At 37.7% G+C, this 23,231-nt stretch overlaps 1 protein-coding gene across 4 annotated transcripts in view; it reads right to left on the bottom strand.

Moving 5' to 3' along the window:
* The window catches only part of jag2a (jagged canonical Notch ligand 2a), a 57,345-nt gene that overhangs the window by 11,836 nt on the left and 22,278 nt on the right, over positions 1 to 23,231 (bottom strand). For 3 of the 4 annotated variants that reach the window (XM_067386539.1, XM_067386538.1, XM_067386540.1), the window contains 13 exons: positions 12,751 to 13,005; positions 11,811 to 11,871; positions 10,723 to 10,853; positions 8,151 to 8,270; positions 7,903 to 8,016; positions 7,695 to 7,808; positions 5,975 to 6,088; positions 5,066 to 5,112; positions 3,936 to 4,109; positions 3,697 to 3,847; positions 3,332 to 3,496; positions 3,131 to 3,244; positions 38 to 151 (listed from right to left, as the gene is read on the bottom strand). In XM_067386539.1, coding sequence (XP_067242640.1) covers positions 38 to 151; positions 3,131 to 3,244; positions 3,332 to 3,496; positions 3,697 to 3,847; positions 3,936 to 4,109; positions 5,066 to 5,112; positions 5,975 to 6,088; positions 7,695 to 7,808; positions 7,903 to 8,016; positions 8,151 to 8,270; positions 10,723 to 10,853; positions 11,811 to 11,871; positions 12,751 to 13,005 — 1,674 coding nt within the window. The remainder of the gene's footprint in view (positions 1 to 37; positions 152 to 3,130; positions 3,245 to 3,331; positions 3,497 to 3,696; positions 3,848 to 3,935; positions 4,110 to 5,065; positions 5,113 to 5,974; positions 6,089 to 7,694; positions 7,809 to 7,902; positions 8,017 to 8,150; positions 8,271 to 10,722; positions 10,854 to 11,810; positions 11,872 to 12,750; positions 13,006 to 23,231) is intronic. The other variant, XM_067386541.1, reaches the window with a different exon arrangement.

Genomic DNA, 23,231 nt, shown 5'->3' with positions numbered 1-23,231 from the left:
CTAAAATGAAAATATATTCATTCATGCATCCACTTACGTGAGTTGCACGTCTTTCCTTTCCAGTTGTCAGTGCAGCGACAGTAGAAATCATTCAGCAGATCAACACAAAAACCTCCATTTAGACAGGGATCACCACTACACTCATTCACGTCTGAAGAGAAGATTTAAGATATATAAGATTATATATAGAACTTTATACATACCACTAAAACACATAAACCATATTCCGGTATTGGCCCAGTATTCAAGCGGACTCGGATCAGTAATGTCAAATCTCGCTATAAAAACAAGCAATCGGTATAGAAGACACTGTAACGTATATGTTCCGTTTTGGTTTTGTTTTTGTTTTTTACTCAGTTTGTTCTGTTCCTGTTGCCTTAGTTCTTTAGTTAGTTTCCCTGGTTGTTAGTCAGTTCCCACACCTGTTCCGTTTTATCTTTAATTACACTCCCCATGTATTTTAGCCAATGTATTTAATGAAACACAATTCAGTTTTTTGTCCGGTATCTTCAATGTTAATGTGGTTTGTGTTAAGTTATTCTCTTGCAATCTTCTGAGACATGAGAAATCAAATTTTCCTTGGTCTTTTGGCATAAAGAAGTCTCATTGTATAATTATTACATCCTGCAAGTTCCATAAACGTCCTCGTCATCCATAAAAAAGCATTTATATAATCAAGCTGTAAAAAAAAAGCTTTGTTTGGAACAGAGGTGGCATGTGACATATGGGCACAATCATTTGCATATGACTGCCTCTGGAGCAAGACAACGACGCCTACTTTTACATCGTCGCATCGTTGGCCCCGCCCACTGATGTTCAGTCGATGAGCAGCGAGTGGATCTAAAATAGGCCTAGTTGTTTATGATAAGTTTGTGATAATAACAAGACTGCGATGCCACACAGACGTTGTGCTGTTTCTGGCTGTGGAAAATGTATCATCTTTGCATAAGCTGCCGATCGTATCCTGATTCCAGAAAAAAATCAATTCAGTTTATTTTTACAATTCACTGTGGATTATTTGATAATTCAGTCGCAATATAGACGCAGGCTTTGCAAAGAGACTTTTACAACATGTATTCGACAGCAACACCACAAACATGAAAGTAACAGTGTTCATTCTAATGCCTGATCTGTGATCTGATGTGTAATTATTCAAGTTCAGACAGATTTTCTTTGTCCCAAAATCGTTTAATACTGCTTTTGCATCACATTGTTCCTCTTAGTAGCATGAAAATAATCAGATTTTTAAATTGTGATTAACTTACATACAGAAAGCAATCAACGTACTCTCCCTTTACAATAGCTGAAGCTGTCAATCACACAGCGTGAGTTTATCTGGACATTTGGCAAAACTGCCATTACTGACACTGTTACACTGCACAACAAAGCTCTTAGGCTAAGGTTACTGTATTCACATCATGTTTGCTGTTAGTTGTGGTGAAAGCATTTCGTGAGAGTGCAGGAATCGAGTTACAATGATGAGATCACTACATTCACACGATCAACAAACTGTCTGTCATCTGCTCAATGCTCATCACTGCAACCTTTCATGTGATGGGAAAAGATCTAAATACAATAAGGCTATAATCAACACTTTTCAGGATTCGTTAATCTAACGAATTCATTAATTCATTAATAGTAAAAGTATCCAAGAGTGTTCCACATGTAATCCGTATTTCAAATGCAAAAATACCAGCCAATCACAGCAGTGGGCATTTACATTGAAGTCTCACAGCAGACACGCCCCTTCAAACAGAGCGTTCAAGCCAGAGGGCTACAATCAGGATAGAAAAATGCCTTTTATTTCTAAATTATGACAATTTTTGATGTGAAAATCATACTTACATTATAAGTGCACCTCAGGAAACATGATAAAATAATAAAAAATTCCACTTCATAAGCCCTTTAATATTCTTATGTAGACCCTGATGCATTTGTGAGGACTTGAATAGAAAGTTTATTTGAAATAGAAATCTTTTGTAGCATTATAAATGTCTTTCCTGTCACTTTTGATCAATTTAATGTATCCTTGCTGAATACAGTATTCATTTTTTTTTTTTTATCTTACTGACCCCAAACTTTTAAATGGTAGTGTACAAACGACTATCTAAATTAAAGGTGCCCTAGAATCAAAAATTGAATTTACCTTGGCATAGTCAAATAACAAGAGTTCATGGAAATTACATACAGTGAGTCTCAAACACCATTGTTTCCTCCTTCTTATATAAATCTCATTTGTTTAAAAGACCTCCGAAGAACAGGCGGATCTCAACATAACACCGAATGTGACGTAACATTTGGGATCATTAATATGTATGACCCCAATATTTGCATATGCCAGCCCATGTTCCCAACATTATGAAAGGGATTACACGTCTGACACTCTGCACAGCCGAATCATCAGACTAGGTAAGCAAGCAAGAACAATAGCGAAAAATGGCAGATGGAGCAATAATAACTGACATGATCCATGATATCATGATATTTTTAGTGATATTTGTAAACTGTCTTTCTAAATGTTTCGTTAGCATGATGCTGATGTACTGTTAAATGTGGTTAAAGTTACCATCGTTTCTTACTGTATTCATGGAGACAAGAGCCATCGCATTTTCATCATCATAAACACAACTTCATTCTTTATAAATCTCTCCAACAGTGTAGCATTAGCCGTTAGCCACGGAGATCAAACTCATTCAGAATCAAATGTAAACATCAAAGTAAACACTGTACTTACGCGATTAGACATGCTGCATGACGAACACTTTTTAAAGATCCATTTTGAGGGTTATATTAGCTATTTGAACTTTTTTTATGTTGTTTAAGGCAAGCACGAGCTCCATGGGCGGGGAGCGTCAGCATTTAAAGGGCCACACACCCTGAATCGGCTCATTTATAATGATGCCCCAAAATAGGCAGTTAAAAAAATGAATTAAAAAAAATCTATGTGGTATTTTGAGCTGAAGCTTCACAGACACATTCAGGGGACACCTTAGACTTATATTACATCTTTTTAAAAAAAAGTTCTAGGGCACCTTTAATAAATGAATCTCTCTCTCTCATAGGACGAAAGTTTTTAGAAGTCCATAACTGTAAGAGACAATAGTTAAGCATATAGAGCTGAAATTTTTACCTAGGTCACAGAGTTGCCCATCAAAGCCATCAGGACAGACACAGCGGAACGAGTCGATGTCATCAATGCAAGTTCCTCCGCTGTTACAAGGATTCGATGCACAGTCATTTATATCTGAGAGAGAAAGCAGAAAAGATTGTAGCATGTATGTTAATATTGAAGGTTTAATAATGGTGTACGTATGTGTGTAATATTACTCACTCTCATGACAGTATGTGCCAGTGAATCCTGGTTGGCAGGCACAGGTGAAGTTTCCTCCTGACTGGCTGATGCAGCGCCCGTGAGGACCACACACATTTGATAAGATGTGTCGTACCTCTTTTGCTGTGCCATTGGTTGTCACGGCAATAGTACAGCTGTCAATCACTAATAGGAAAAACAAAACAAGATTAAACATTCTTGTAATATCAGGATCTTTAAAAGAGAGCATATGAAGTAAAAAAAAACACATAAAAAATAAAATACAAACATAATCTTGTTGTTGCCAGCGCTGTGCTCTACTACTTGAGCTACAGGAACATCATAACATAAATTTGATCAGACCTTCAGTGAGGTCTTTGGTGTACCTTGGCAGGTGCTGGTCTTGCAGTGGTCTCGTAGCTGACTGCATGTTTTCCCCTCATATTCATCTGTGCAGGCGCAGTAAAAATCTCCCTGCAGAGACTGACACTGGGCTTTATTCTGACACGGGTTTGGACTGCATAGATCCACCTGCACCTGCAGAGAGAGTGGGAGAATGAGAGAGGAAATGAGCGACTGAGAAAGAGAAAGTTCTTTGTGTGCATATGAAATTATTGCCCCTCACCTCGCAGTTGGTTCCAGTGTATCCGTACTGACACTCGCACTCATAGCCCGTGGCTAGCGAACGGCACCGTCCACCATTTTGACATGGGGAGCTTGCACACCTGCTCTGCTGCACTTCACAGTGTCTTCCCATAAATCCTGACTGGCACTGGCACACGTAACCATGACGACCATCCTAACAAATACACACAGAAGTGGAGATGATTCACAGGTGTGCAGGGCAGAGGCCCAAATAAGCTTGTAAAAGTTAGGGAGGACATAACCAAGAAATTATGATCTACTCTGATATAAATCTCATTCCACTGTATTTTCTTAAAGGGATAATTCATCCAAAACTGAAAAAAGAAAGTGTCTTACACTTTTGTGTGTGGAACACACACACACAAAAAAAGATTTTTTTGAAAAATGCTAGAAACCAAAAGGTTTTGGTTGCCACTGACTAAAACACATAATATCTTCCTTTATGTTCAACAGAAGAAAAGTTAGCCATACATGTAACTGTCCCATTTAGAACAACCGTGTCCCCCAAATATGCTTAATTACCTTATAGGATTATTTTTATCTTTACCATTTGCATGCTCACACCTGTGCCATATCTACAAATTTCTTGAGAACAGAAGAAAGATGTTATCCTTAATCTCAGTGAGAAGTGAAACTGAATTTACATTCAGGGAAGCTATCGGTTGCAAAATCGCTATGTTTTGAGATTAGCTTGTTTGTGGTTCATTTCACTGAATTTTGCTATTTAAAAAAAATAAATTTTCTTACAGTGGCAAGCAACATCATGAGCAATGACAACCACAGTGAATAACACATGCACGCTACAACAGAAATTTTAACAAGTCAGAAAGGGAGGTATTCACTAATGGCTACAGTATATTCAGTAATGAATCTGGCTCTTGATTGCATCATTTATTTTCACACACTGACTGCATTGTTTACCTAATTAAATGATGCAAATCAGATTACAATGCAAACGCGTTTGGGGTGGATGCAGTACATTACACCTAAATAAACCAGATTGCAGATGATTAATGAATAAGATGCAGGTTTCTGTACCGAAATACAGCACACAAAAGCTGTGCAACTGATTCAACCCAGACATGCCAAATAAAACAGAAATATGCCCACCTGACAGGTTCCTCCATTCTGACACTGACCGTAACAGCTGTTGACATCTGTGAAATAATCATCAACACAATCAGCATAACGTTCTGCTACAATATGTGTAAAAACAAGGAAAAAGAAGAAATCAAGAGTTTAAAATGGCTGTTAGACATGCGAGAGCGGGCAGAATAACAGAACACAGTTAGGAGAAAACTTTTAGGAGACAAAGTAATACTACAGAATAACTGAAGACAGAAAATACATCACTTCCTTTACAAGTTTGTTTCTATTGAATACATAAATTCCAAAGTCTGTGCTTGTTGTTGTTTTTTTGTTTTTTTTACATGGAATTGAAAAAAGTTTCAAAAAGGACACAAAATTACAACAAAAGCATCATAAAAGTGGTCTTCTGAAGCTATATGATAACTTTGTGTGATGATCAGAGCAAAATGTAACAGATTGAAGTGCTTTTCCTTGTAACGATCATGAGAAAAATGACTGATTTATAAACAAATAATTTCTTTGAGTCAGTCGGTTCAATTATTGTTTGATCAAGTTTGATACAAAATTGGTCTGAATTATTTATTCACAAACCTCACTTTTGACTCAATGATTCAGTCACAGCGATTAACACTTTACGTGAAAATCAGCAAATATTGGCATAAATTTCAGTCCATTTGCCATTCAAAGCTATTGTATAGTGGAAGAGAAAAAATCTTATGGGTTTGGATCAACATTAAGATAAGCAAATGATAACAACTGAATTTTTTGGGTGCACAATTCTTTTAAAGCTGCTTTTCTGCTTCATAAAAAGCAAATCAGCTTTAATCAGCATTAGAGAACAGGAAGAAGAGCAAAAGTTTGCTGCAAAAAAAGAGGGGAAAAGTATGAGAGATACAGACTTTGTAGACTTTATGGAGTTTGTATACTGACTGATATTACAGTTCGGTCCCGCCCAGCCTGGGTAACAGTTGCAATGATATCCACCAATTAGATTTTTACAAGCATAAGCGTTTAGACAAGGTTTCCTCGTACACTCATTCACATCTGTGTGAGAGAGAAGAGGAGGATGAGGGGAGCTAGAGATAGCATGGAAGATCAAGCCCCACCACCAAGCACAAGATCTCAGTTGTGTCAAGTCACGTAAACAAACTCAGATTCTTATGATGCACCATGGCAAATACACATCCTCTGTGCTAACAGCTTTTCATTTAAAGGGATAGTTCACCCAAAAGCGAAAATTCTGTCAACATTTACTCACTCTCAAGTTGTTTCAAAAATAGTGGAAGTCAATGGTGTCCATCAACTGTTTGGTTACCGACATTCTTCAAAATAGCTTCTTTTGTGTTCAGCAGAAGAAAGAAATTCATACAAGTTTGTAAAAACTTGAGGGTGAGTACATGATGGACATTTTTGGGAGAACTATCCCTTAAAAAGCATCCAGACACCTTAAAACAGTGGTTATGATAATTTCGATAGCATGAGAAGGCAAATTTCTTTTCTCGATAAATGTGTGGATAACCTGGATTTCTAGACCTGGAAAATAAATACAATCTAATAACTTCGTGGGCATTTTTATGATTAATTGATGTCAATAATGATATAATAAAATATAATAAAATTCATTAGTAGTAGTAGTTTATTTATTTTTAACTCTAGTTATAAAAATAAAGACATTTCTGTTGTAAATTACAATTGCATTATGAAAAATAGCATTTGATATTTATAATAATCAATGTGCTGCATGCTTTACTCTGAAACACTTTTCACAGGGAAAATGGGAAAATGTGTTTTATGTGTACATGAGTCTACAGTGTGTATCAAGTGAGCAGATTAAAGTTGTGTGGCTACGTATATGGGACCGATTTTGTGCCCTGGATGAAATCGAACTGCACAGGTAACACTGCCTGCTCCACACCTGAGACCGGAACACTACCGGAGAAACCTGACCCGCCCCCTATAATCAGACACCACAGCTACAATTCCACACTTCACTTGTTTACAGGTTATAACGCATTTCCTGTCGCACTAGCAGCAGCAGCAGAGTAAAATACTTCCACCACACCCCTTTTGAGCTTCTTCCTCCACCCCATGATCATTCTAATATAGTACCGCGAAAAGATAAATTTAGTCCCCGTCTTGGCAGTTGCCAGGCCTGTTGATATATTTAGCTTTACTTAAATCACCTGGGTCTGGTTACACATAATATTCAGCTATCTGCCGTGACCGCACAGCCTCGGACGAAATTCCATATCACACACATACAGTACATACCCGCAAACTCAGGTTAAATAAACATACAAGCACGCAATGCCAGCATATATACATAGTTACAGGCATATCACACGCTCATGCGCTCACAAAAAAACATCAAAGAGACAAGCATACAGTACGCTCGTGCTGTAACACAATCAACTGTGAGTAATTCATGATGTAAGATGTAAACGTGACATTAAGTTACACACCTCATTACTTTAAACAAGCACTATGCACACTCAGAGAACTGCTGATATTTGAGAGGTGCCATGCGGCCCCCTATTTAGAGGTGATACGATACAGTTAAGCGTGGTACAGTTTTTGTGGCCCTCAATTGATTTGAGTATTAAGTCAGTTATATGAATTACAGTAAACACACACACATACTAGGTCTCACCTATCTGACAGGTCTTGCCAGTCCACTGTGGGGGGCATAAACAGTCAAAGCCATTCTCCAGATCAAAGCAGGTCCCCCCATGAGCGCACGGGTTTGACGTGCACTCATCTTTGTCTGAAACAAACGTACACAAAATGAAAATAAATATGCATAATTGAGAGTATAGTCTGCTTTATTTAGACTAAATAAAAACCGAGTGACTTCTGACCTTTAGCACAAGTTGGGCCATCCCACCCTGGGGGACACTGGCACTCAAACCCTGATGCCAGCTCATGACATGTCCCGCCATTTGCACATGGATTTGACATGCACGCATGCTCGGCTGTAAGGTACAAATACACACACACGTTTTGGTATACCTTGATAAAATCAAATATACTGTAACTGTATTTTTAACCACTAAGAATAGTGTTGAGAATTATATGACAACTTTTGTCAGAGTATCAGAAAGCTTACCGATATGGCAGTTTTTGCCAGAGTAACCCTCAGGGCAAGAGCAGAAATATTCATCTGGCTCTGTATTCAGACAAGTGCCTCCATTTACACAGGGCTTGTGTGTGCCACAGTAATTTAGATCTGTACAGAAACAAACAAATAAACAATACACAATCTTTTTTTTTCTGACAGGAAAGAATATAGCAGAAAAAGCTGCAACACACCATTCAGAGCAGAAAAATGTGTGTGGATGTCAGTGCATGTCTAATGTGAGAGGGAACAGGCCTCAACTGCATTCATTTACTATCTTAACAAAATATTTTCGAGTTAAATTTCAGGTCATAGCACCTGCAATCTCATATAAGAGGGTTCTTTTGTGACTGTCTATGTTTGCTAAAGTTAAAGTACTCTACCATTCAAAAATTTGGCATCTGTATAATTTTTTTTTATATATATTTTCTATATATTATATTTAATATTTATAATATCTTATGTTCACCAAGGCTGCATTTATAAGACAAAATACAAACAGAAATTTTGTTAAATATTTTTACAATTTAAAATAGCTGTTTTTATTTTAATATATTTTAAAATGCAATTTATTTCTATGATAGCAATTCTGAATTTTCAGCATCATTACTCCCTCTTCAGTGTTGCATGGTCCTTCAAAAATATCTAAATATAAATATAATCAAAATAAATAAATATATCATAACTATATATCAATCATAAAAATAATCATTCTAAAATTGCTGATTTGGTGCTTAAGAAACATGTATTATTATTATCAATGTTATAAAAACAATATTTTTGTGGAAACTGTGATACCTTTTTTCAGGATTCTTTGATGAATAGAATGTTCAAAAGAACAGCATTTATTTGAAATAAAAATAAAATATTTTGAGCGATAGTGTATGTGTATTTCTTTTTTTGATAATATAAATGCACTAGAGATTTGAATGGATTTTTATTATCTTTTATACAATATTTTAATTTAATATTTTAATGATATGCTGCTTACAGTTTTTTACGATTGCTTACACACTAAAATTAAAAATAAAACACAGTTACTGAAACTCTACACTCAAGGAGCAAAACCTTAGCCCAGATCTGCACAACAATAAGCACATTCTCAGCCCCACACTTTTTGCAAAACACTACACACGTTGTTTTGCACAACTCTAAACACACTTCTCTACATTAGACACAGAAATCTAACATAATGTAATTTCTTTGCCATTTCAAGACACTTCTTTTCAAAATACCACTCATATTAAACCAATTGATCAAACACAGCCGTCAGGTGTGCAGACACTTAGGTGCTTAACTGTAAACTCAACAATCAGGTGCAAGTACTATAAAAAGGCAAAAGTTGAGTTTATGTGTCTTGAGCAAAATGGAAGGCAATGTTGCAGTAAGAGGGAGAGGGAGAAACATCATTGGCCACAGAGCTATTTTGAATGTCCCGGGACAACGTGGTGGTAACATCACAATGTATGTTGCAATCATGCAGAATGTGGTCCTCCACCAGCATGCCAACTTAGGCCCTTACAGCACGGCCCACATATTCACATTTTAGAAAGACTACACAAAATCATCACAGCAGAAGACCAAATGGATGCAGAGCAGATGAGATGCATTGTCATATGGGACAATGTAAATTTCCACCTATCTGCTCTGGTCCAAAACCGGTTTCATTAGCGTCCACAACTTTCACTCAAATACCTCCCACCATACTGTCCCTTCCTTAAACCCATTGAGGAGGTTTTTTTTCTTTTTGGCATGGAAGGTTTATAATCTCCAGCCCTATGTCAGGATATGCCTCATTCAAGCCATTGAGAAGGCCTGTGACCTAACTGATGCAGGGTCTGTGCAAGGATGGATTCACCTTTCAAGAAGATTTTTCCCTTGCTGTCTTGTGAAAGAGGACATCGCCTGTTGTGAATGAAGTGCTATGGCCAGATACAGTTAGGCCAAGAGATGATGCTTGGGTGTTTTTTCTCTCTTTTATTTTTTCTCTATTTAAAATCATGCTTTTTTTTTCGTCTCCTCAAATGTTTTTGATCATGTACTATACTGTATTTAGAATCTGTTCTAATTTTCAGTGCAAAATGTAACTTTTGGAAAGGCATGGATGAATTGAATGGTTTTACAATGTGGTGAGAAATAAACATTTTCATCAATGTGCAGTACTGACCATGTGTGTGTTTTTTGTTTGTTTGTTTGTTTGTTTTTTTGTCAATATATTCATGTACTTTACTCTAACAATATCTCTGAAAAAATCAAACCAAGACTATATCATTAGAAAAATACAAAAGTTACAAGTGTTTAAGATTGAGCACATCAGTGTGTAAATGAATCAAACAGAATCAGAATGTTTGAACCATGTGTGTTCCATACGGTTTTAAAGTTGGGTTTTGTTAAATTAATGTAAAGTTTTGAATGAAGTGTTTCATTTTGCAAAAGAACTGAGGTGTTCTGCTACTTGTGTGTGTGGATCTGTGAATTGTCAAAATGAACTGTGCATAAGCAATCGTAAAAAAAAATGTAATTTCATCTATATTTGCTGAAAAAAGAATGTAATTTAACCTACCTTTGTCACACAGAAGTCCTCCCCAGTTCTTCTCGCAGGTGCACGTCCAGGGTTTCACACAGGTGCCATGCATACACCCCGGGTACGGCAAACATTCATCGCACAGTGGGCCCTGCCAGCCGTACTTACACCTACAACACCAGTAGAGCATGAGCATGTGTGTGTGTGTGTGTGTGTGTGTGTGTGTGTGTGTGTGACAGAACAGAATTTATGCTAATCAACACATTTATCGTACAGCAGTAAAACCTATTATATCATGTCAACTTACTATGTGTTTGCACTTTATATGATTACACAACTTTTCTATTTACACAAAGTTTTGTCACACATTGCACATGTACACCACAGTAACTCTGAGGGAGGGAAGTCTGAGTATCATGGGGAGAGGAGTGTAAATGTCTTTCCAGTAGCAGACACAGGTCGTGACCTCTGTCTCTTTCCTAATCTTAGACAGCAATGTATTCCAGACAGACTGCTGGTCAAAGGTCATTTCCACCTCACATACTTTAAAAGATTTCTAAATTACCGCAGAGGAAAAGAAACATCACTCAGACACACTTGTGAGAGAGGGATCAGGGGTTATATCCAAAACAAGCATACTACAATACTACACTATTTCTGCAGTATAGCATACTTTATGTAATCTTTCAGTATGCATGTACTGCACAGTAATACTCAGATAACATACTACATTTGCCATTTTACAATGTGCGCTATATCAGAGTCCATTTTTTTCCAAGATGATAACTGACCAAATTCAAGACAAACATAGTGAGGTCATTTCACTATAATAGTGAAAAGTAGCATAGACTATTATATAGTATTTAAAAAAAAAACGCTGTATATACTGCGCAGTATTCCATTCTGAAAATAGCCAACCACTCAGACATTCATAATGGAGGCGGAGCTAATATTATCATTTTATCCTTCAGTTGTCTGCTCAGCTCATTCAGGACTATTTAAAGCTGCTGTGCACACAAGCAAATGTGTGTGTTGTGTGTGCAAAAAAATGTTACTCTAACAAACAGACTCATTCATCTCTTCGGGATGCATGACCTGAGAATAGAGAGAGATCAGCTAACACTTACACACAATCTCCTGGAGTGTCACAGATTCCGTGAAGCTCACTGCAGCCTTGCTTACAGATAGCTGAAAGACAGAGAAATATGAATGAACCTTATTATATTCCTTTGCTCTCCCTTCATTGAGACATGTAATTTACAGTCCGAGACAGATGACAGCACTAATAAGGTGTTCACACTTATAATGATTTTATTGCTGGAGGTCACCCAGAGGTTGTTGTCAGGATTATGTTATTTTCATTGTGTTTTGGTTTTAGTTCCTGTACCTGTTTCTTTTGTTCTCATTTTCCTGCCACTAGTTTGTTCCCATAGTTACTGATGTTATTCACCTGTTGCCTAATTTGTATCCTCATTACTCCCCGTGTATTTAACCCCTGAGTTTTCCTTAGTTCTTTGTCCGTTACTGTCGATGTGCACATAGTTGTGTTTGAGTAATTATTCCTATCTCCTGACTTTTCCATTGTGAACTATATTAAAGATTGTTTTTTCCCTGTTTTTTCCCAATATATATAGTTAAAGTTGGCATTAAATAATGTTGCAATCGTCTGTTTTCTAAAAATCATCTGTTTTCTACTCTATAAAAGTAGAGTAGATTTTGATGATTGTTGGATCATTGTCATTTGCTTCAGTAAATGGTGTGATCTTGACCCGATAATTGTTTTGCCCTCACATGGTGAAGAGACGTCATTGTGAAGGGGAGGGGAAGATCATTAAGTTAAGATTACGAGGGTACATGAATACAAAATAAATAGTGATATGTAGAGATAAATCTTTTAAAATAAACACTGCAATGTTCAATAAAATGATTTTATTGTGACTTATACAGAACCCTGTTGCATTGCTGAACATGTCACAACAGCTGTCACCACCTTTCTTTCTCTCTGTATGCATTGTGTACCAAAATCAATATATATTTACTTATGAATGCATGTATACACTTGCACACCTTTCTTGCAGTCTGGCCCGGTCCAGCCCTCCATGCACTGCATATTGCCAAAGTGATCACATGTGTAATGGCCAAAGTAATCATCTCGGGGGCGACACTGTTTGTTGCACTTGTTGCCGTAGTAATAACGGTCGCAGCGCACACGCACGCTGTACTGGATGCTGGCTGTTTGGCCTTTGTACGGAATGATCCGTCGCTCCTCTCCGGGGTTCATTTCTCCACGATTAATACTCCTCTCAATCAATAGATCATCACCTGTGACAGAGACAAAAACATTGATTTATATGCATGTGTGTGGGTGCGCGTCAATTATGAAGCCGATCTTCCTGCTTCAGTGGAACACACACACTTGTCTCAGACTGCTTGGGAGCCAGTGAGGAAATAATACAATCAGGAACAGACCAGGAAGACCCCCCCCCCCCCACTTCAAGAAAACACAAACACACCCAAACTCCTTCTCGAGAAGCGAAGAGAAACACAGTGACCTTGCGAACAACTACAGTCACAATGAAGGGGAGAGGGAAAGTTTGTATGTGGGTGTGTGTGGTGGACTGGGTGTGTGGGAAAAAGACAAACAGCGTCTTAAAGAGCGAGGGAACACAACTTCAACAATGATTCAAATCTAATCTATGCTGTTCATGAAGGTGGGTGTTGGCTTGAGATTCTCACATTGCAGCACTTTCCATTCCATACAAGAAATTCACACCTGATTAAATTAGCAATATCATCGTCTAGGGATACGACAGGGATAGGGATATGGCTGAATCAGGGGTGACATGATCACCAGAGGCCCAATCACCTACCTGAGGCCAGAGGCTCATTTGCATATTACCAGTGAGTGGTACTATACTAACGATACTATTTTTCCTGGATGGACTAAAATTGATCTTTTAAACTGTAAAAGTTTACAATTTTGGCATCACACAACATCTACAGTGCGAAAAGAATGATTTTCATTTTGAAATATATATAAAAATATATATAAATTTTTGAGATCTATATCTCAGAATGAACTTCTCTTCAATCGGTACATAATAATGTTGTGTTTACAGTTTTTTACAGACGCTAGGACACATTTCTCAATACTTAGGTCACTTTTGCAAAACTCTTCACACAGTGAGCACAACAGAAGTCTATGTGGGCTAAACTGAGGATCAGTTATCATTGCTTTGGCACAAAATGCATTCAATGACTACATCTCTCAAATTTCATGAATTCTTTTCTCACTCAGACACAACAACTGCCAAAACTCTTTGTATGTACAGACCGATTTGCACATGCTTACATACTGTTTTCAAAACTGTTAAACTTATGTTCAAAACAATAACATCATACAAAACTGAATAAGGCAGAAATATGCTGCATTTCTATAGTAATATTGTAATGAAATATATTCTGAATATAAAAAATCAAATACTATCAGAGGAATTAGATGAAACTGAACACCTACACAAGCATTTGTTTTTCAGTTTCATTACCATCCATTCAAAAGGGGAAACTTAGGAATAATTTTGTTCTGTAATGTAAACATGGACCATGTAACATGTACTGCGGTGAATTATAAGCAGTAGAGAGTGTCATTCTTGTTTTATAAAGAAATTTAAAAAAAGAAAACATTGTATAATGCTAACTGATGTTAGTGTTTTTAAGGTCGATGTTTTATGACTGACAAAGTGTGTTTGCTTGGTGAAAACCTTTGCTAGTGTTCTGGAAGAATGAGTTGATTTGAGACATGAATGAAGTGTTTTGGTAGATTTAGTGCATTTTGAATGTGAAATTAACTGCTGTGCCAAGATGAAAGTTGGTTAGGAGAACTGTGTGAAGAGTTTTGCAAAAGTGACCTAAGTATTGAGAAATGTGTCCTAGCGTCTGTAAAAAACTGTAATGTAAAATAATGATGTGCACCGATAAATCATTTATAATAAACAAAATAATTATAATTGTAAAAATCTGATTGTATTTGAATGGTGTACAACTTTTGAATAAATGTATATATAATGTATATAGTAAATATATATATATGAAGACTTCAGAAGCAAAAGCCTCTAAGTGCCGTCTGAAATTTTCTTCTAAAATGGGCATTTTGATCAAGCTTCTATGTTGATGTTCAGATATTTCACTTTAGTGGCAATGAAAAGGACCTATTAATTTACATTAAAGTGAAATTACTGAATCTAAACATACAAGCTTGATAAAAATGCTCATTTTAGAAGAAAATTTCAGACAGCACTTAGAGGCTTTTGCATCTGCAGTCTTCATTCATATATATATATATATATATATATATATATATATATATATATATATATATATATATATATATAAACTCCCACAGGAATGCAGAATATATTTGAAAAAACCCAAGAAAACTGAGGATGTATCAGAGATAGCAGTGTTATTTCTGACAGGTCGTTATGTTTGACCGCTAGCCAAGGTGCTCTATAAATCGTCCTTGTGCACATTCCCTCACGATTCCTTCCCCACAGCCGAAATCACCCCACTCGCCCCATCTCAGTCCACTTGCTCTCTTCCTTAAATGGACACATGATTCCAAAAGTGGAACAAAAGCTATGACATACTTTCCTACTTTCTGACTAAAAAAAGGAATTTGTTGAGCTCTTTCATATCAAATGTGCCATCCCCCCTTTTGCTGTACTCTCTTCCCCCTCTCACTCTCCCCCCACTTATAAACCTAAAAAAACTAGTACTCATCTCCTAATTCATCTACAGCAATTAGTTATAAAAATACACACCAATCACTCCCTCTCTATAAGCTGAAGGAGACACTTAGAGACTGTTACTGGGTAGAGTCACAGTGTGTGTGTGTGTGTGTGTGTGTGTGTGTGTGTGTGTGTGTGTGTGTGTGTGTGTGTGTGTGTGTGTGTGTGTGTGTGTGTGTGTGTGTGTGTGTGTGTGTGTGTGTGTGTGTGTGTGTGTGTGTGTGTGTGTGTGTGTGTGTGTGTGTGTGTGTGTGTGAGAGAGAGAGAGAGAGAGACCCTAAAGATAAGCCAGCTCAAGAACACAGTCACACACATGGATAAGAGCCCTAACTATCAAACAGGTAAGTAGATGAACAGCTCTCGAAGTAATCAGTCGTATTTATCCCGTGAGCTCAAGCAACACTAGAACTTCAGCCTTGATCTGAGAAGCTCTCTTTAACTCAAAACAACAGCTTTAGATAAAGAAAAACCTCAGGAAATGCAGATGATGGCTGCTGTTAGGATTAGAAACAAAGCGTCTTTTCTTAGTTTCTTTTCTTTCCTATTATTTTCTTTCTGTCCTATTTACATCTCTCCATCAGTCTGTCTCCAGTTTGCTCTGTTTCACTGCCTCCAGCACAATGGGTGCGATTCGGCCCCTATTGCCACAGCGATAACAGATCACAAACAATAGACCAAAGAATCGGACAAGGCCAAATATTTTCCCTTATAACCACACAACTCTCTCTCTCACATTGCCAAGTTTTCCTCCATGATAATGTACCCCACCTTTCTTAACTTCCACTTCCTTCTTACATTTTTTTTTTTTTTTTTTTTACTAATCCACTTTATTACCATCTAATGAGCTACCAGCCAGCACTACAGTACAAGTGAAACACAATAACACCCCTTTCTCTGCCCCTTGACGATACGTGAACAATGCAGTTGACCTGCTGGCCAGAAAGAGCTGTTTAGAGGGCTGGAGAAACAGACTTCCTGAAAGGTAAACAGCCCCATGGAACCCTCTCCTCCAAAGGGCCCTTCGCTACCTGATGCCCTGCAAACAACAAAACCGACTTCTTGCATCTAAAGCCAGACTTTTTTGATTTACACCTTTTAGATAACCACAAAAAAACACCTGTAACACCGCGAGGCAGGTATGACACCATGATGATGAATTGATAGCAGATAGGTGTGTGGTGTCCATGAAACAAAAACATTGACAGATATAAACAGAAACAGAAAAGCAATTTTTGCAAGACCTAAAATTCTTTTTGTAAAGAATTGCACATTGCAAAAAAAATTTGTGCACATTGCACATCACCTTATTTCTTACAGAGTCTGAAAACGTTTTGTTTGAAGATTCAGCCTCTACTAAACCCTTCCTTTCTGAGTGCCTACTCTGCTCAGATTGGCCAGATGACCCAGTCTGTTTTGATTTGTCTACCACTTACAGCACGTGTTGAAATGAAACACCTATTGCCATATCTGAGGCTACGTCTACATTAAACATTAGGAGGAACACGTTCAAATGATCTCTCCAGTCAGAATGAGAGGAGGCCTATATATATATATATACACGCATCTGACTCACTTATGTTCCTTGACAGTTTTCAGCATCCCTCCTCTACCCCAACTCACTCTCGGCAGGTTCCAATCACAGCCAGGAATAAGGTGGGAGTTCTCTGAGTTCGGGCCAAATACAGAGGCCCGGACAGCATGCCAAATATGCGTACTTTTACTCTATCTAATTATTTGCATGTGTGAACTCATGAATCCGGATACATTTTAAAATGGCGTTTTTGTTTTAAAAACGCTCTCTGTCCAAACTAGCATTTTCAAGCATTTTCCAAAACTTTGGAAAGTGATAAATACACTTTACTGCACATGTGTAAAACCTCATTAAAGCTCACTGAGATGATACAGTCTGATTCAAAGGGGAAACAGAAGGCCCAATCCTGACTGGACAAGAGGAGGAGCTGGGGATGGAGGAGGGTAATTAGCTTCTGAGAAATGTAATAGCTGCTGATAATACTGAAGGACCTTATATATGGATGCTGTGATCGTCGTAGTACTCCGACAGGTAGACGTGGATCAGCTGAGAGTCAGCTGATGCGAGCTTGACTGATGTGACCTGCTAGAACTGACACTACGCTTGATATATCTATTGGTACAATATGCGTCAAAAAACTAAACATGCATCATCTTTTTCAAAAGCCTCCATTTCACAGTTCACACTACAAAGTGAAAACAGCATTTTCAGTTCCATTTTCGCAGGACAAAAACGCTATCTCAATGTGGACGGAAAGCCAAAACAGACAGAAAAAGAATGAAAACGTATTAGTGTGAGTACTAGTACCTCATCCTTTTGAAGTATGTGCAAAGTGGATTCATCGACAATTCGACAACACAAACCAAACTCATCCAGGCCTCAGCTACAACTACAGGTGCTGGTCATATAATTAGAATATCATCAAAAAGTTCATTTATTTCACTAATTCCATTCAAAAAGTGAAACTTGTATATTATATTCATTCATTACACACAGACTGATATATTTCAAATGTTTGTTTCTTTTAATTTTGATTATTATAACCGACAACTAAGGAAAATCCAAAATTCAGTATCTCAGAAAATTTGAATATTACTTAAGACCAAAACAAAGAAAGGATTTTCAGAAATCTTGGCTAACTGAAAAGTATGAACATGAAAAGTATGAGCATGTACAGCACTCAATACTTAGTTGGGGCTCCTTTTGCATGAATTACTGCAGCAATGCGGCGTGGCATGGAGTCGATCATTCTGTGGCACTGCTCAGGTGTTATGAGAGCCCAGGTTGCTCTGATAGTGGCCTTCAGCTCTTCTGCATTGTTGGGTCTGGCATATCGCATCTTTCTCTTCACAATTCCCCATAGATTTTCTATGGGGTTAAGGTCAGGCGAGTTTGCTGGCCAATTAAGAACAGGGATACCATGGTCCTTAAACCAGGTACTGGTAGCTTTGGCATTGTGTGCAGGTGCCAAGTCCTGTTGGAAAATGAAATCTGCATCTCCATAAAGTTGGTCAGCAGCAGGAAGCATGAAGTGCTCTAAAACTTTCTGGTATACAGCTGTGTTGACCTTGGACCTCAGAAAACACAGTGGACCAACACCAGCAGATGACATGGCACCCCAAACCATCACTGACTGTGGAAACTTTACACTGGACCTCAAGCAACGTGGATTGTGTGCCTCTCCTCTCTTCCTCCAGACTCTGGGACCCTGATTTACAAAGGAAATGCAAAATTTACTTTCATCAGAGAACATAACTTTAGACCACTCAGCAGCAGTCCAGTCATTTTTGTCTTTAGCCCAGGCGAGACGCTTCTGACGCGGTCTGTTGTTCAAGAGTGGCTTGACACAAGGAATGCGACAGCTGAAACCCATGTCTTTCATACGTCTATGCGTAGTGGTTCTTGAAGCACTGACTCCAGCTGCAGTCCACTCTTTGTGAATCTCCCACATATTTTTGAATGGGTTTTGTTTCACAATCCTCTCCAGGGTGCGGTTATCCTTATTCCTTGTACACTTTTTTCTACCACATCTTTTCCTTCCCTTCACCTCTCTATTAATGTGCTTGGACACAGAGCTCTGTGAACAGCCAGCCTCTTTTGCAATGACCTTTTATGTGTTGCCCTCATTGTGCAAGGTGTCAATGGTCGTCTTTTGGACAACGGTCAAGTCAGCAGTCTTCCCCATGATTGTGTAGCCTACAGAACTAGACTGAGAGACCATTTAAAGGCCTTTGCAGGTGTTTTGAGTTAATTAGCTGATTAGAGTGTGGCAGCAGGTGTCTTCAATATTGAACCTCTTCACAATATTCTAATTTTCTGAGATACTGAATTTGGGATTTTCCTTAGTTGTCAGTTATAATCATCAAAATTAAAAGAAATAAACATTTGAAATATATCAGTCTGTGTGTAATGAATGAATATAATATACAAGTTTCACTTTTTGAGTGGAATTTTGATGATATTCTAATTATATGATCAGCACCTGTACAGTGTTTGAGGACGGGTCAAAGTAGTCGTCGTTTGAGGGCAGCCAATGAAGACAAATGCCTATGCATAGAAAAACTTTTTTTTTTGCAGGTAACGGTAGTAAAACAAATGCCTTTAAGAAATAACAGCCACCTTTAATGCTAACGTTATTTCAACTCATCTGTTAGCAGACAGTAATTCCTGTCATCACTCCACCAGTAATGCGTCAGGAACATTCACAAACTCTTATTGCCTCTTTACCGGTTGATGTCTCAACATTCACATCTTGTAACCTGGGTGATCATCTAAAAAAAATGCAGACTAGATCTTGCTCATGGTCTGTCTGTGTGAGATCTAGTCTATGTTTAAAGCAAATGCCAAGCAATGCCCTGTGCTAAGTTTCAGAAAGTCAGAGGACAATTATCTGATAAAGTTGTGTATGTGAACATATCAATGCCTTGTTAGTGTTGTGTGTATTTGTGAGAGAGTATATTCATGCCAGTCCTGTCAGTAGCCCTTTGCTTTATGATTAATTGGCGGTGGTGTATTTGTTTGTACGTGTGTGTGAAGAATAGTAGCATTGCAGCTGCTCAGACAATAATTAGCTCAGACATGTGTGGAAAAAAACGAGCAGCAGTAACAGTAACAGTAATTAATGTCTTAACAAGGCAATGACCTCATACTCTTTGTTTAGGCCCAAACTCTCTCCAGGGACTTTAAACATAACACGCTGAATAGAAACAGTTTCCATTTGCATGCTAAAATGACCTCCCTTCCACATTAAGGGCACTAGCACACTTGCAACAAACTGCCCCACTAGATATTCAAATAAACATAATAAACATAAACTTACCTATACAAATACTCAAATCTGCTGTAAAGTGTCTGGAAAGGTATAAAACGATGCTGTGTGCTTGAGGCCTAAACGAGACATGCGCTTATATGTTATATTCTCTGTTACTTCTACTTTTCCATAAAATAGACTTTGTTCTTATAAAATAAATATAGGTCTTACAGTAAGACATTATTAAATATAATGGATCAGGATTTGCTTATTATAGAGCAGTTCAGTTTTGTTTCTGACCAAACCACAGACTCCAGTCATCACCACACCAGTAACCTCCAGATTATAAATCCTCACTTAACAGTGACTTCAGCACTAACTGATGTCCACCTCAATTGTTTTTCCCAAAAACACATAAAATAACAGTTTACTTTCTAACATAAACTGTCCCCATCCAGTCAAATGCATGAATCTCCAGTCCATTCTCAGTAATGCTTAGCTTTTGATGTTTTAACCAATTCAACCAAACAAACATTTTAATTGCAAACCAGAGTTAAGTCTAATGCTTTGTTTACTTCACTTCTCATTGTGAAGACCACATTAGATGAACAGCTTATTGATTATGTTTTTAAAATACACACTACCAGGCTGATGTCCCTTTAAGACCTGATGCATTCACAGATCCAAAATAAAGTTACACATGCATTTTCTTTCTGGACTGTTACATAACCGACTGTGTTTATGTTAATACTCACCAAGATGGGCATTGTGACATTATTTTTGTGTATTTCACTGTTAATAAGTCATGAAAAAGAGCTCAGTTTGGCACTCGTGAGCTGCATGTCAGAGGTGGTTTTATTACGTTTATGTGCTTCGGGTGTAAGCGAGAAATCAGCAGTGTATCGATACTGCAGAAAGGAGTATTAGAATCGTTTCAGATATTTCAGTATCGATACATATCAAAATATCAATATTTTTGACAACACTAGACCCCAATCATTTGAAAGGCAGTGTATCTTCTTTCTTTATTTCTTCGAGGTAATTAATTAACTAAAATTCTTTAAGTTTATTCAGCTTGTTAGGGTTTATAGAGTACATTGCTTGTAAATGATCAGCCAACACCCAGAACATGAATTCCTTCATTAATGGTACTTCCTGTCAGAGTCATCCTCTATTATGGAGCAAAGGAGAACTACAGGAGGAGAAGAGGAAAACAGGACACATCTGTTTAAGACAACACACACACACATACACACACATCAACATTCACACCATGTGTTATCGTCCTGCACACTGGGTATCCATACCATGACAGTGGACTGCAGTGCTTTCTGATCAAAAAAGTCCAATAAATGAGTCTCTGAATCTCTCCTACAATTATAAATGCAGTATTAACAAGGCCCAAATGGAACCTGCTTGTATTCATGCTTTTTGCAATGTGGAAGATGTTGTCGTGTAAATGAATGGCCAAAACGCATAAAAAGTTTTACATTTTTAGTTACAGTGTTGTGTAAACAGACTATTTTGTGTAAAAAGTGCTTTTTGAGTTTGTTTTTCATTAACACTTTTGATTAGATACAGCTCTTTATTTTAGTTTTGCTTGGGTGGACAAGACAAAAGTGGACTTATACTTAAACCTATACTAAAGGTGTCTATAATGGAGTACTATCCTTTTTAAAATAATGTAGATCAAATTAGCCAAAATATTTAAACGTGAGCATGTAGTGAGAATATGTGGAATGGTAGGCATTCAAATTCTGCAGAAACCTGTGTAATTTTCTGCCGAAATCTGTGTATGCACATACTTCATGGACCTGCCGGTAACCCTTAATGGTTCAAAGACACATCAGAACACAGGAATCCAGCTCCGTTTATCTTCGGAACACAGTTTAAGATATTTTAGATGTAGTCAGAGAGCTTTCTGTCCCTCCATTGAAAGTGTTTGTACGGTAGACTGTCCATGTCCAGAAAGGTAATAAAAACATCATCAAAGTAGTCCATGTGACATCAGTGGGTTAGTTCGAAGTTTTTGAAGCATTGAAAATACATTTTGGTCCAAAAATAACAAAAACTAAGACTTTATTCAACATTGTCTTCTCTTCCGGGTCTGTTGTCAATCCGCGTTCACGACTCCGTAGCGACGCTGCTTGTGACAGCGGTTGCTGCTGTGTAGGAACTTCTTCCATCGCTCTTAGTTCTTCGTCCGTGTATTCGGGTTCAAATAAATATGGCTGAGCAAAAAAATGCTGTCTTCCTCTGTGGCGAAATCCTTAGACATGTTTGCGAAGGTTGTTTTGTTTATAGCATGCGTCTCCCTCAGACTGTAAACAAAGTTCGGGCGCACCGGATAACACGTCAGCAGCGTCTTACATCAGCAACGTCACTGCGGAGTCGTGAACCCGGATTGACAACGGACCCGGAAGAGAAGACAATGCTGAATAAAGTCGTAGTTTTTGTTATTTTTGGACCAAAATGTATTTTCAATGCTTCAACAAATTCAAACTGACCCTCTGATGTCACATGGACTACTTTGATGATGTTTTTATTACCTTTCTGGACATGGACAGTATACCGTACATACATTTTCAATGGAGGGACAGAAAGCTCTCTATCTAAATCTAAAATATCTTAAACTGTGTTCTGAAGATGGGTTTGGAACGACATGAGTGTGAGTCATTAATGACATAATTTTCATTTTTGGGTAAACTAACCCTTTAAATATGTATATATTTTTACACAAATGCATCGCTTCACTTTAGAAGGCCTTTATTAAACCCCCGGAGCCGTGTGGAGTACACGTTTATGATGGATGGATGTGGATGGAGGCACTTTCTTCAGCTCATACTCATTGGTCCCGCTCACTGCCATTATAAAGCTTAGATGTGTCAGGATATTTATTAATATATTTCCGATTGTGTTCATCAGAAAGAATAAAGTCATATACACCTAGGATGGCTTGAAGGTGAGTAAAGCTTGGGGT

This window comes from Chanodichthys erythropterus, chromosome 5 (genome assembly GCF_024489055.1).
Source record: "Chanodichthys erythropterus isolate Z2021 chromosome 5, ASM2448905v1, whole genome shotgun sequence".
Taxonomy (NCBI): domain Eukaryota; kingdom Metazoa; phylum Chordata; class Actinopteri; order Cypriniformes; family Xenocyprididae; genus Chanodichthys; species Chanodichthys erythropterus.
Note: the sequence above shows the minus strand (reverse complement) of the source record. Positions and strands in the feature narration are given on the sequence as shown.